Below are 15,971 nucleotides of genomic sequence, written 5' to 3' on the forward strand. Positions count from 1 at the left end.
CAATTTCAAAAATGGAGGATGAAGATTTGTAAAAAAATAAATAGAAAATTAACTCTTGAAAAATTTACAGGGATTTCAATATTCTCTGTAATAAAATACAATAAATCAAAAGCTATTTATACCATCATGATAGAGCTAGAAAGTCTATGTCACGGTCATTTAAGCGTTCCCGGGAATCGGGAAATCTGATGATCCATTTCTTGGGGATTATCGGCATCCCGGGAAAAATTGAAAATGAAAATTTTACACTGTATTGCATACGAAATCTTATCTATGTGGTTTTTTTTTAAATCTTAGGTAGTTAGTATACAACCCAAGACCCCAAAAAATAAGTACTTAAACCGACAAACTGGACTGATTCTTGATGCAAAAAATTGAAACAATGAAAAAAGATTTATCACTATCGATAGACGTTGGTAAGCTAGATTTCAGGTTATTCATCAAATCTCGTAAATTTTCAGATAACTATCCTTTTGTTCCAAAATATGCCATTTCTTAGCCGAAGATTTTGCTACTGTCAACGGTTTGCGAAACGGAAGTTCTAAATGATGAGTGTTGCAAAATATAGAACATTCAGATTTTTTTCTCGAAGCGTTTCATTCTTGGACTTATTTGGTTTTTTTTTATTTATTTTTATTTTATTCCGCCAAACAGTGTAGGCTACATATATATAATAACTTAAACCTAGAGATTACAATGTTCAAATAAGCTTAATAATAATAATTTTTCTTTACATTTACAAAGTCAGGTTCTTCGGTGCCTGTTACCGTAAAAACCTTTTTTCAGCTGCTGTTTTGACATAGTTAAGTCTATATTCTCATAATGTTTATTATAACTATACATTAAACAATTAACAGGACTATATTTTCCATAATCAGTTCGAGTAGAGGTTATAATGAAAAGATTTCTTGTTCTTAAATGACGGCAAGGACAATAAAAGTTTAATTGATTTAGTAGATAAGCAGACTGAACGCGCTGATTAATTATGTCGTTTACAAAACAGATTGCAGCAAACTCTCTTCTTACACTTAATGTTTCCATGTTTATAAGCAGGCAACGAGATTCATAGCTAGGTAATTGGTTCTGAGACCATCCTAAATTTCGTAAAGCGAATAGAACAAATTGTTTCTGGACTGATTCCAAACGGTTTTTATGTAAAATTTGAAAAGGCGACCACACAACGCTACAATACTCAAGAATAGATCTAACATAAGCTGTGTACAATGTTTTTATTGTGTATGGGTCTTTAAAATTATAACTGAAACGTTTTATAAATGCTAACATACCGTTTGATTTCTGGATTATTGAGTTATAGTGATCTACAAAGGTAAGTTTTTTTAGAGATTCTTTGTCGTTTTCACTTCTACACTAAGTTGGAACAAACAAAAAAGCTTTTTTTTTTAAATCAAATTCAATCTAAAAACCAGTTTTTAGAAAAAAATTAAGAAGTCTAAGCCACATTTAAAGTATGACTATCGTTTTCCTTACTCAATCTGATCCATTTTTCCGTGTAAATTTAATTTTTTTATTGGCTTCGGGAATTCTCGAGATATTTTAAGCGTTTCCCGGGGTTCAGAAATTCCCGATTTTTTTTTTATTTCGAGAATTTTCGGTCAGAAATCCCAGGCAGGACACTATAAGGCTATGATCATTTAGAATCCGGGAAGTTACAAACGTGTGTATTTTAAAAACTATTCATTTGATCGAAAAACTTTCTATGGAGGAAATGAAGGTGTTAATATGACATTTAATGTAAGAATATAAAAAAAAATGTTCATCAATGATTTCAAGAAATACTCAAACTTTTTCATAAAATCTCTTTTTTATCTTTGCACACTTTTTTCAGTCATGTATTGATTTATTTTTTTTACCACAGTAACAAAACCTTTGCACAATCATGATATTTTACACAAACTCACCTGGAAAAAGCAATTGGAATCTGGTTGGAACCTTTTCATGAGTAGGCATCTCGAAGAATTTGATCTCTTAAATCCGGTTTTAACATAAATTTTTTTGTCCATCAGAACACATCTGTCATATTGCGTGAAAATCGGATGCACGGAAATGAATTTTTTGCATTATTTAAGGAGTCTGCATTCAGTTATACCCAATAACCATAGACTTTTTTTTACCATATTTAAGATCAAGGGTTGCACTACGATGGTTGGTTTGAACTTCGTGTGGATCCTAGAGTGGCTCCTTATACTTCTTAACCATTTGGTCCGAAAAAAAATCAGAAACATTCAACAGTTCATGAGCTTTCTAGTCAACAATGAAAAATTTTCGAGGCGCAAAATGCGTAAAAAGAGCAAATTTGGGCAAAATAATTTTTACCATATTTTTTTTCATTGTGAATATCTCAAACACACGTTAACTTAAAAATCTATCAAAAATAGGCAAGACAAATAGTCCTTTTCATAAAGAATACAACGCTAGTTACAAAAGTTTTGCATATCCGAGCTCTATTAACGTAGCTATCGCCGAAATAAAGTGCCCGGATACTAAATGATCATAGCCTTAGTAGAAAAAACATGAAACAAGAATGAAAAAAAAATTCTAATTCGAGCTCTGTTTCGAAACTGCTGATTTGAAAAAAAAAAAATAGAAGTGTCACAACCAGTTCATTACAAATGAAAACAATCAATCCAAATCACATCATATGTTGCATGTTGCCATGTTTCGTTACGGCTTCAAAAACTATCATTCGCCTCGGGATAAAATACCCACCACTCTCATCATCATCAGTGGCAAGTTAATGAAAACCTATTGAACCAATCAGGTGTAAATTTCAAATCAACTCCTTTTGGATTTTTAATAGCTTGCCAGAAGCTCAACACCTGTTTGGGGGGTTTGGTTAGTTCTGTTTTGGATAAACATTGCCTCTTAGAGCCCTAAAGCGTTCACCCCCCCATGTATGTGGTTGCGTTAATTTTGAGCTGCTAAGATTTTCGCCCAAAGGCTCCCAAAGTTCGATATTTGTTGAATGGGTGCACGCGATCTTTTGTTATACCCGGAGGCGTAGTGATTGTGAATTTTGACTGCATGGGGCAGTCCAATCTACCTCCATGTATTGGCGTTCAAGGATTTATGAGATGATTCTAGACATATGCTTTCTCATAAACAAACAAGGCGCGTTGATTGGAATCTCAACAATTGCGATACTAATTGAGAACGTATCAGCTGAATGAATGGTAGAAATAAAAGTATCTATCTAGGCATACAAGTTCTGTAAAGTTTAACTTTTTTGAGATTTTCCTAGTAAGGGTTTTTATTTATTTCGCTAGAAATTATCAAAATACCCCACGAAATTTCAGTTTATAACAAGAAATGTAAAATAATATGTTGATTTATTAAAATAAATCACCTCATTATCACGCATAAACTGAGTTTAATTGTTTTATCTTCATTATTCCATGTTTCTAAAATTTGACTAACATATCTGTATCCACATTTCAGTGAAAAAAAAAACATTTTAGTAATTAATTTTTTATTTTTATGTTGGATTATTGGGGATTCCAAAGAATGTCTGTATATTTGGCAGCACTGCGCGTAGCAATTAATACATTATACGATCCGGGAAGTAAAATTGAACTATTTTATATGGCATAGATATTTGGAGGCACTAAAATCATTATAAAAAACGACTTATACATTAACCGGTTCGTTTGGGTACACACATGTGCGCACTTTTTCCCCAAACGAAAAAGAAAACATAATTTCCAATTTTCAAAATTTAACGATGAAGACGTTTGTTATTAGATAAAGTGCTCCAATTTGTGTATTCCTCTCGAAGAACATTCCCCTTTTCGAAACTAGTATCGAATTTCCTAGATTGCATTCTTTATTTACGCGTAATAAAAGATTATACTAAACTTAGGCGTATTACCCCAGTTCCCCTAATAGTTTACATTTCTTTTGAAAGATTTATGGTGCTCAAATGTGGTGCTAAATTAACGCCCAAATTTCTTTAAACCTCAATTCATTCGGGCAAAGATTACCTGCCATGCAAGTTAAATGAAGGTTCATCCGATCGGCTTTTTTGAATAACTTCCCAATCAGCGGCAGTTAGTATCTATAAGCTCTACTGAAGTACGACAAAGACACTCTGTATTGAATTTTAATGAACTAGCAATGGGCTTTTTTCCACCAAACTTCTCTGGAAACTTGGTTCAAGTGAGTAGTGATATCTAAACTGGACTCACCTGAGAACGAGATGATGGTGTTGACCTGAACTGGGTGCACGGGTTCTCCGTCGGTGGCGATCACGGTCAAACCGTGTCCTTCAATGGTAACTTGGGCGGGACAAACCGAAGCAAAGGCGTTAATCATACGGAACCGATAGCGACGGCCCGGAGTGATGGTGAAGATTTCCAACGGGGTATTGGTCATGAAGCCGGTGTTCGGGTCACGGAACTGTCCCTTGCCGTTGATGAGCAGCGATTCGGGATCTTGACCGGTGTTGACAGCCAGACGACCTGGGTATCGTTCAGCGGCATCTTCGTGCAACCAATCGCTCACCAGCATGATATGGGTGGTCAAATCGAAATCGTACAGATGTGAGTTGGGGTCCCGAGATGGAGGCTGACGGACTACGATGCTACCGTAAACACCATCCAACTTCTGCAGACCAGTGTGAGCGTGCCAGAAGTGAGTACCTGCATTACCGGTCCATTGATATCTGTAAAATAAATCAAATTTTAATAACCTCTAAAACTTAAGAAAAACCAAAACCAACAAACCTGAAAGTATTTCCCTGCTGGATGGGGCACTGGGTTACGAACGGGACACCGTCATAGTATTGGGTTCCACGTTGCCAGATTCCGTGCCAATGGATGGTCAGTTCCATACCCTCCATGTGGTTTTCGACATCGATCACAACCTTATCGTTTTCGCACACTTGAATGCTCGGGCCGGGGATCATACGGTTCACTGTGAGCACACCACGCTCGACACCATCGGCCAGCACGCACTGACAGTGGCTCCAGACGGTGTTGGTGGCATTCGGGGTACACACCTGGCAGGCACTGGAATTAGGAGGAGATAATAGTAGTTTTAAGAGCTGTACCAGGCTTGTAAGTTTAAATCTGCTGTTTTTTGTAAATCGCTCAAGCTAATTTTTTTAATTGTGTAACTTTTTAAGTCTATAACAGCATTCATGTTCTGCAAGCAAATAACGTATTCCAATGTTTTGGGTAAAATAAGGATATTAAAAAGGGACAGTTAGATGAGCTTCAAGTAAACATAAAAGGGGATCACGGTTTATTTATTGCAGTTGAAAATCATGTTTCCCACATGACTATGTTCATGCCGCGTACAGAGTAGCCACTTGAAAAAACAAACGGAGATTACGAGGAATTTGTTTTCTCAGCAGAGTACTGGTAAAAATTGTGGAGTAAAGTGAAATCGTGAATTTTGCAGTGAACATGGGGATTTCCGAAATTTTGCGATTGTCACTACAATTCTGTTTTGAGAACAGAATACTTCTAGAAATTCGAAAATGTTAGAATATAGTTCTGCTGCATAAACCAGGGAAGCCGCCAGAAGAATTTTTCCAATATGTCTATTTCACATAGTTAGAAAGGTTATTGACACTATACCGAGAGCAAAGGTAAACTTTCCTGCAGCCAGGCTGATACGAAAGAGATGTTGAATTTTATAAGCTACGTCGAGTATGTGTGTGCTTCATCTAAGTAATCCATGAAATGAATTCTTTTTCCAATTAAGTAAAGCACATGGAGTGATTCAGTTCTATGTTAGTCTTCAGAATAATCAGTCCAATAAAATCTAGCAGTTGGACGATTCAGCGAAGGTCCAATTGCTGCTCCCCAAGTTTGAAAGTTTATCCCACAGCCGCTACCTCAACTATATTCTGCCTACATAGTGCCCATTCAACAACCATCTTTACCAGAATTATAACCGCACCGGCCACAAGGAGGGTAACTATTCTTGAAACCAAAAGTGCCTCCAAAATCTCAAGCATAATCCAACAACACACCGATGGTTCTGAGAAAACTATCCAAGAAGATCTCTTTGATCAACTGGTATATAGCGCACGGTGCCCCCCTGGACCGTTATTATAAACAAAAGTGACCATCAAAACCAAGTATAGGGCTCGATTCCTTAGGTAATTCTACACCTCTGGGCAAATTTTTAAAAAAATCCCTAGTCGAATTTTCGATAAATCTTGATTTGAAGTTTTTGAGTCAAAAAAAAAAACGAATATAAAGCATGGATCACCAAAAATCTGGACGCATTAAAAAGGGTCTATCTCGGAGCTATGTAAACGAAATAATAATGTTTTGTACTCAAAATGTATGGTTTTCATTGGACTTTAAAGGAAAATAACAAAAAAAATATTCCGATGTTTTTTTTGATGAAATTTCGAACTTTTCATCGACTATCGCTCATCATAGTTTGGACACTCTGAATTTTCGTGAGCGGTCTGGAATTGGTGAAACACGCTGATGTGCGAGCCAAGCTGCTCACCAAAATGGAGAACGAACCAGACGAAACCCAAGCCACTCTTTAATTGCTCATTGACGAGTTTCAACCGGGAGACTGAGATAAAGGGAGAAGATTCGTCAACGATCACACAAATTGTGCAGCCAATGATTGAAATTGTGGTAAATGGTGGTCAATTGTGCGGGAAAATGAGTAAATTTGAGTTAAAATAAGAGAAATCAGTGCTCAGAGAGAGAAAAAAATGTGCGATTTGTTGCAAATTGCGAAGCAGTTGTGGAATTTCGATCATGACCATTTCAAATGCAAAGAATTCTCTTTCTATTGCAATCTCCCGGTTTCAACGCCTCGCCAATCTGAAGGAAGATATGTCGATGATTGAATATCAATCAATCTTCGAATCATCCGTTCACGCCATCACAAACATGAAGAGTGCATCAATAGAAACTACCCAAGTCACTGTACTGACAGTGCTGTCAAATGCACTTTGTGAAATGTAGTGCCCATTCAACAACCATCTTTACCAGAATTATAACCGCACCGGCCACAAGGAGGGTAACTATTCTTGAAACCAAAAGTGCCTCCAAAATCTCAAGCATAATCCAACAACACACCGATGGTTCTGAGAAAACTATCCAAGAAGATCTCTTTGATCAACTGGTATATAGCGCACGGTGCCCCCCTGGACCGTTATTATAAACAAAAGTGACCATCAAAACCAAGTATAGGGCTCGATTCCTTAGGTAATTCTACACCTCTGGGCAAATTTTTAAAAAAATCCCTAGTCGAATTTTCGATAAATCTTGATTTGAAGTTTTTGAGTCAAAAAAAAAAACGAATATAAAGCATGGATCACCAAAAATCTGGACGCATTAAAAAGGGTCTATCTCGGAGCTATGTAAACGAAATAATAATGTTTTGTACTCAAAATGTATGGTTTTCATTGGACTTTAAAGGAAAATAACAAAAAAAATATTCCGATGTTTTTTTTGATGAAATTTCGAACTTTTCATCGACTATCGCTCATCATAGTTTGGACACCCTATTCGCTGACCTCAGCGGCCCTTTTGTTCCACAATCCCTTCATCTAAGTTGCATCCCGAGTCATCCTACCATTCTTCTTCATTTTCTGCTTGACAATTGTCCAAAAAAATTTCGATAGAGTGGAATTGAGGGCAGTTGGGTTGGGATGTCCTTTTCTAGAAAATCCACCCCGTTGTCTCGATACCACTGTAGTGCCTCTTTGCTGTAGTGGCAGCTTGCCAAATATGGCGAAAACTTTACTGGTCCTTTGTGAGATCTAATGTACGAAAAAAAAACGTTTTTCAGGCACTGCTCCTTGTAAAATTCGGAGTCCATGGTCTTGTTTCTCACAAAAACCGGGGTTTTTCGTCCGCAGCTGCAAATACCTTGCCAGATAAAACACTTTCTTGCAAACTTATCGGCAAAAACGAATTTGAACTTGGCGGGGACATCAGAGATATTTTCAACCGGAAAGTACATATTGCCGTTGCTACAATTGTAATTATTTACAACTGACTTAACTCACTAAACAGGCTTAAGTATGTTGTTTATACGGTTTAATGGTTTTAGTTTAACTTAAGTGTTACTTTCTTTGGAATGAGAAATAAAGAGTGATTTTCAATTCAGTAATGGTGATTTTTAATAATGAAACGTAAAATAAACGTTAATGTTACAGACTAATAGTAAGAAGCTAATCCTAACATATAAGATTACAATTATAATCAATCAATGCACTTATCAAGCGAAGGAATACGATCTTATCGGGCCAGTAAGCAACCAATACGAACATTGAAGCCGAATGTAGTAGCCAAAGAACGGGCCCGGAAGTTATAAAACAAGTTTCTAACGAAGTACGACGGATGCATCCTCATGGATGACGAAACGTACGAGAAGATGGATTTTGGGCAGCTTCCTGGACACAAAATTTTCAAGCCAGTGGTCGGAGTGATGTCCCCGCCAAGTTCAAATTCGTTTTCGCCGATAAGTTTGCAAGAAAGTGTTTTATCTGGCAAGGTATTTGCAGCTGCGGACGAAAAACCCCGGTTTTTGTGAGAAACAAGACCATGGACTCCGAAATTAACAAGGAGGAGTGCTTGAAAAACGTTTTCGCACTTTAGATCTCACAAAGGACCAGTAAAGTTTTCGCCATATTTGGCAAGCTGCCACTACAGCAAAGAGGCACTACAGTGGTATCGAGACAACGGGGTGGATTTTGTAGAAAAGGACATCCCAACCCAACTGCCCTCAATTTCACTCTATCGAAAAAAATTTGGGCAATTGTCAAGCAGAAGATGAAGAAGAATGGTAGGACGACTCGGGATGCAACTTAGATGAAGGGATTGTGGAACAAAAGGGCCGCTGAGGTCAGCGAATAGGGTGTCCAAACTATGATGAGCGATAGTCGATGAAAAGTTCGAAATTTCATCAAAAAAACATCGGAATATTTTTTTTATTATTTTCCTTTAAAGTCCAATAAAAACCCTACATTTTGAGTACAAAACATTATTATTTCGTTTACATAGCTCCGAGATAGACCCTTTTTAATGCGTCCAGATTTTTGATGATCCATGCTTTATATTCATTTTTTTGACCCAAAAACTTCAAATCAAGATTTATCGAAAATTCGACTAGGGATTTTTTTAAAAATTTGCCCAGAGGTGTAGAATTACCTAAGGAATCGAGCCCTATACTTGGTTTTGATGGTCACTTTTTTTTTATAATAACGGTCCAGGGGGGCGCCGTGTAGCGTTTTGACATGTGGCTTCCGGTGATGACCAATGGGTTCGCCCGGATTATGATTGCCACGCAAAGGATTAAATACAATAAATATTTAAAAAACATGCTTGACAAGGGGAAATGAACTCGTAAAGGATTATAACCTTGGAGCACGCTAGTTCGAGTATGGCCTTGGAATTCGTCTACTAGCATCACCTCTATCCGACGCACAGTAGAAAAAAATGGACTCTATATCCGAATCTTCGCGGGTTCAAGTCCTGTCGGTGAGCCGAAAAAATCATGATATTTACGACTTACGTTCTTCCATTCATTTACATTCATGTTTCTCTCAAATTTCCCATAATCTTAAAAAATTTAATAATTTCAAATACGAAATATACCAGAGACTTAATCAGAGCATTAGATTTGCTTCCAAAAAGCCTCAATTGCAAACTGGTAGAAATATTGGATGTATCAGATAATCAATTATGCTCGTCCTCTTACTAATTACTGCCTTAGTTAGGGTATTACTGTAGTGATATGGCAAAGTGACGTTATTGCCATTCCCAGATTTCGCCAATAGGAGCGTCTTTCTCCCTTTCACCACTTTCTTCTTCTCCAGGATCCTTCATGAAATGTGATCTGTATACAATATCACATTTCATGAAAAGTCCCGGAGAAGTGGAAAGTGGGGAAAGGGAGAACGACACTCTTATTGGCGAGATCTAGGAATGGCAATTACGTCACTTTGGCATAACACGGCAGAGCAGACCGTCTCGGTATTAACTTAAGGAGTTATCTTGGATCTCATTAAGGAATATAAAATTTTTAAATAATAAATGAAAGTACATAATGTACAATACAGATGTACAGTAGGAGAATTGAAAAGCTAAAAATGATGGTTAAAGATTTTGATCAAAACATCAAATTGAATGTTTTTATCTGAGTGTGTAAAAGGCTTTTGTAGAAACGGTTAGGAGAGAGAGAGATGAGAAAGTCAGTCGATTAACGAATTTCGGCGGGAATGGAAGCGAGTGCATCAAACCAATTGATTCAGTTGATGAATCCGACACATAAAAGTCCTGGAGAAGTGGAAAGTGGGGAAAGGAAGAACGACACTCTTATTGGCGAGATCAGGGAATGGAAATTACGTCACTTTGGCGTAACACGGCAGAGTAGACTCTAACTGGAACGGTTAAGCAGGCTGCTGTCTACCGTCTCGGTAGCAACTTGAGAAGTATCTTTGGGAAGCTCCTTTATCCGTGTCGCTGAACTGACCAGCGAGAAGATGCGGGCGTCCCTTGCTCTCTCGATTGCTTCGATCTGCCCATTAGCGTAGAACTCGTAAGAGCCAACCCTGAGCGAGGTCTCAGGAAGGGATTTTCTCACTTGAGTTGAGACCCATCAAAACATGAGCAGTATTAACAATGGGAGATATTAACCAAATGGTAGCGCCACAAAGTGCTCCATACAAGAGTTTAGAGAATTTCGGAAGCTTTTAAGAACAGGCATGTAATTAAAACGAAATTAGCTCCTAATGTTATTTTTAACAGTTATTGGGCAAAAATTTGTCATGAGAAGGTACTTGCAAGACACGCCGACAGAAATACATTTGATTTTTTACAAAAATTTTCGAAAAATGTGTAAACAGCTCTCACATAAGAGCACGCTTTTCAGAAGTGCATTTTTAATAAATGAAATACATCTCTTAAATAAATCTATAAAAAATCTAAGTCATTTTAAATCTTCTTCCAGTACAAAAAAACAACTCAAACATCTCATTGATTCCAGAAAAAGCTATCAAATTTGTTACATTGATTAACAGAAAATAGGATAAAACACCAGTTTTTTCAACCAGGTTTTTTCCTTGTTAGAATGCTTTCCAAAACAGAACTTTTGTAAATTTAGCTTACAAATATCTCCAACAATTTTTTTGAATGAATGTTTTTGTGAAAATATCACTTTTTCATTCAAAAACTTTTAAAATAATCAGGTGTGTTTTCAATCGCAAGAAAAGCACCAGTTTTTGAAATTCATTTTATCGCTTAGTAGCTATCTATATTTTTTCAAAAAATATTTCAAACACTAGAAGAAGACCTAAAAGTTGATTCTACTTACTTTTATAGAGATCTCTGAAGTAAAAAACCGTAGTAAAATGAGTTTTAAATTCATCAAAAATTTACACCTTTTTGTTTACCTTTTTTCCTAACTACCAAACGTCAAACATTTACCTGGCATCGCGGATAACAAAAAGTTGAGAAACGTTGTTGCTACTGACATAAGCTCGGACAGAGGAGAGTACAGGCAATCATAGGATTAAGTTTTTGCAAGTATTTCTTCCAAGTAAAAGTTGTGAAGGATTTAGGGCATAAGTTCGATCACAGATATGTTGTTTACGGCTTCAAGAAAATAGAATATACTCTTCTTTATGCGGAGAATGGCTGATATAAACACATCAAGGAACGGCCGGAATTAGGAGAGACGAGGCTTCGGAAAAGGTCAGGGAGGAAGCAAAATTCATCACTTCTTAGAAATCATAGGAGAATTCAAGGGACAGAAAAACTACAGCGAAAGATCGTGACTGCCCCCCAGCTGAAGATGAATTGATAAAAATGCGGGCATATCCAAGAAATTCGCCGCCAGAAACCCAGAAAAGGCAACTGTGAATCAAGATAAATGGATCACTTGGATACGCCCGAAGGGAGGGTGCCAGATACCAGATAACTCTTAATCTTTATTCGCTTTTGAGTGTCAACATGACTCTATTGGAAGTTTGGCGGCTTGTAACTTTATTCGGGTGCATCCAATGAAAAAATTTCTTCGGAGACCCTCAATGAATTTTGGAATCTTTAATTTAACATTAGATATTACTTTTTCGAGGACGCACCCAGGAAAAAAACTCCCTAGTCAGACCTTGAGTGTCAATTTGACACTGCTCGCTTAAAACCGCTATAGCTTTCTTGTTTATCAACCGTTTTACCAAACTTATGAATCAGGAAACCTTGTAACGTTACTCAAATATGTTTTCCAAACATTATTCTCCTACAACACTTCAGTTTTCCGTAATTCAAAGTTTAAGAAAAAAAATATTTAAAAAAACATGCATCGGGAACATGCAGACTGTAGAACAGCTACGAAGTGCTCAAACAAAATTTTGATTAGTGTCCAAGAAAGCTGAAATTAGAAGCTATACTTTGCACATCAGGATTTTTTTAATTTTTCAAGATCATAATCAGAATTTTTTTTTAAAAAGTGATGTAAAACCGTACTTTTCAGTCAAGTCCAGTAGTATTAACTGAATTAAATCAATTTAGGATACTCACGCTCCGAGCACGGTATAATATTCAACGGTAAAGTGATAGTAGCAAATCCTTGGTGGTTCTCCTTCGCGGCAAGCACGGGCACACTCATCCGGAGCGGACAGGCTGGGATTGCGGCGCAACTCGGCGGTAGCACTGCTGCTGAAATCCAAATGACGGAAGGGGGAGCGGGAATTGTGATTGGCGATGGATGGGAATCCACTGGCCAGACTGGCCTTGGCCGATGTACGGGCACCTCCGGCCGTCAGGGGCAGAGTTTGCGGTGCCGATCCGGCAGTCAGCTTGCCCAGCGAGGGGTGTGTCTGGACTAGGCCATGGGTGGCCTGGAAGTAGTTGTTTTTGGATGTGGGCAGGGCGTCGGCAATGTGGGAGGTCCACCAGGATGGGGACGCGCTCTGATCGCTCGCTGCTGGGGCATCTGGAAGTGGTGAAAAGGGAATAGAATTTTTAGAAATATGTTTGATTGTTGGTTTATGCTTAGAGATGCTAAAATATTTATATTCTTTTAAAAATTATTTTCGTTCTTCTAATACCCATAAACAGATATGCAAAAAGGTATTTCTAAATGTTGCTAAAACTTAATAAAGAGTCAAAACGAACCAGTAAAACCAATTGCTAAATTACAGTCGTCCGTTCTTCATCGGTTGGACGGACAACTTGTAGCCAATTGATTACGGTTCCCACGTGTATGGTTCCTTCTAGCTAACTATATGCTTAATATAGGCATCAGAGCCATTTTCCGTACTGCCGCCGTTGGCCTGGTCTAGTGGAGGCCCAAAGGCAAAGTTCACAACAAGCCGTCGTCGACGCGACAGAACAAGAACGCTGACGACCTCTAGAAGGCAAAAAGGGTCTCAACAGATGCTTAAAGCCGGACAGCCAACCGGCCGATTCGTCGCATTCCTACCTATATGGTTTTGGTTCTGGCGCTGGTGCTGAAAGTTGCAAAATTGAATGTGTAAAAATTTGCATAACAATCGCAAACCCGGCACTGTAGGAGAAACTCTGGGAAAAAATCGCTGCCGCAGTACGGCGGACCGAGTTGCAGTTGGGATTTTCAGAAGCTGCTGTGCAGTTGCAATTGCAAGAATGCACTTGAATGTCGGACCCACTGCAGGAGGACAACAATAAAAGACGCTTTGTGCAAAGTTTTGTACATTGCTCTGAATGGTTGGGATTCTCTCACAAAATGCAGATTTAGATAAGTAGAGTACGGTGTGAGAGAAATAAAAAAAACCGGCCACATGACTGTTTACAGATAGTGCTTTTTTGTTGGTTAAGTTCTCGAGAATTACCTTAAGTGGACCAATTGTAGGGGTTTGATGAACAACGAGCTCTTTCGAAATGTCGGATGATCCGAATAAAGTTTGTATAATGGTTATGATTGATGATGGCTCAGAGGTGCACGTAGAATGTATTTGTCGGTTTCATGCAGGTGCTTCGAGCTTCCAAAAAACTGTAATGCTTGTATGGCATACAAATCCGATATTTGAAATTTAAATTCTGATTGAGAATTAAGAAACAAAACTGAGACTCAGAATTTTTTCTGAAATATTTTATTATATTACTCAACCTATGGTTTCATTTCAAGGGAATATTTCCATTGATAAAATGTAACATCAATCACACAGAACACGAATTGCTTTCGTCCGCAAAAGCGCAAAAATCAATAGCAACAGATGATGTTTGGCAACCTCGATGACGGTCGAACGAGTTCCCCCAAATGAAACTTAATGTGCCTCGATTTGCATTCGAGGTGCATATTCGACTTTTTCCGTGTTGCTTGCTTTCCCCACGGGTCTTTGGCATTCCCACACAAATCATTTCAATTACTACAATCCCTCGCAAAAGCGTGTCTGATGAGTTTTGTACATTTCAGACTGCATTGCTCGCTTTAAAATATGTACTGTAAGAACAACGAGGCTAAGCGAGCATGCAAATTTTCTAAAGCGATAGTTAAATTCAAACCTAGCTTTCGATTAAATGATTAAGAATAAGGAAACGTAAAATTCAAGTCATTTAACTGTCCAATGATTTCTGAAAGTCCTACGTAGGGAAAATGGTCTTCAAAGAATGCATCCAGAAGCGGTCGATGGTTAAACGATCAGTCGAGTAGTAAAGCTAGGCCGATTGCCTGCCGTTCTCTGCTGTTTAATTATTATGCAATTGGTCTACTCACAAATCACGTCAACTGTTACTTTTCATTTCAGCGAGTAAATAAAAATGGATTGGGTAGTACTGAGATTAGAGCGAGGTAAACACAGGATTGTGTTCAAACAAATTCATAACATAATTATTAAATAAAACTTTTGCAATGGATTACCTCTTACTTGCAACACACATTTGAACTTTACCCAAAGAAGCAAAATATATAAAAAATCGAGGGAATCAGAGCAGAAAGACGACATTTTAAAAATCAATCGAGGATGAAATCATACAAAAAAAATAAAATTTCAAGACCTTTAATCAAAGTTGTGTAGACTATTTTTTGACCGATGAAGATTGTACAGAGTAAAAATAAAAGTTAAAATAAATAAATAAAAACAATGTGGGGCAACACTTATATAGAAGCTTCAAAGTGAAATCAAAAACACAAATTAGTTATTGGTCTAACCAAGTGAGAGGTGGACGTGTTAAAGCGAGATCCTGAAATATGATTCAGATTCAGAAAAGCTGCTTTATTTGTTTTAAGTGATGCCAGTTTCGGTAAATAAGACCAACAGAAGAAGCGTAGATAGGAAAAGCTGCTACTTTGTCTGTTTTGAAATGATGCCAGTTCCGGTAAATAAGACGGACTAAAGCAGCGCAGATTTGGAAGGCTGCTGCTTTGCTTGTTTTGAAATGACGTCAGTTCCGGTAAATGAGACTAACTGAAAAAGCACAGATTGGAAAGGCTGCTGCTCTGTTTGTTTTAAGATGATGTCAGTTCCGATAAATAATACAGACTGAAGAAGCGCAGTTTTGAAAGGCTGCGACTTTATATGTTTTGAAAAGATGCCAGTTCCGGTAAATAAGACGGACTGAAAAAGCACAGATTGGAAAGGCTTCTGCATTGTTTGTATTGAAATGATGTCAGTTCCGGTAAATAAGACGAACTGAAGAAGCGCAGATTGGAAAGGCTGCTTCTTTGTTTGTTTTTAAATGCCTTTTGCGGAAAATAAGACGATCTGAAGAAGCCCAGACTAGAAAGGCTGCTGCTTTGTTTGTTTGGAAATTATGCCAGTTGCGGTAAATAAGACGAACTTAAGAAGGGCAAATAGCAAATGCCGATTCTTTGTTTGTTTTGAAATGATGTCAGTTCCGGTAAATAAGACGGACTGAAGAAGCGCAGATACTAGAGGCTGCTTTGTTTGTTTTGAAATGATGCCAGATTCGGTAAATGACGGACATAAGAAGCGCAGATTAGAAAGACTGCTGCTTTGTATGTTTTGAAATGATGCTAGTTCCGGTAAA

At 37.7% G+C, this 15,971-nt stretch overlaps 1 protein-coding gene across 4 annotated transcripts in view; it reads right to left on the reverse strand.

The window, feature by feature from the left end:
- The window catches only part of LOC129751329 (uncharacterized), a 491,494-nt gene that overhangs the window by 48,411 nt on the left and 427,112 nt on the right, over positions 1–15,971 (reverse strand). For all 4 annotated transcript variants that reach the window (XM_055746773.1, XM_055746774.1, XM_055746775.1 and 1 more), the window contains exons 3-5: positions 12,522–12,936; positions 4,740–5,024; positions 4,203–4,678 (exon numbers count right to left, since the gene is read on the reverse strand). In XM_055746773.1, the coding sequence (XP_055602748.1) occupies positions 4,203–4,678; positions 4,740–5,024; positions 12,522–12,936 (1,176 nt within the window). The remainder of the gene's footprint in view (positions 1–4,202; positions 4,679–4,739; positions 5,025–12,521; positions 12,937–15,971) is intronic.

This window comes from Uranotaenia lowii, chromosome 3, assembly GCF_029784155.1.
Source record: "Uranotaenia lowii strain MFRU-FL chromosome 3, ASM2978415v1, whole genome shotgun sequence".
NCBI lineage: Eukaryota > Metazoa > Arthropoda > Insecta > Diptera > Culicidae > Uranotaenia > Uranotaenia lowii.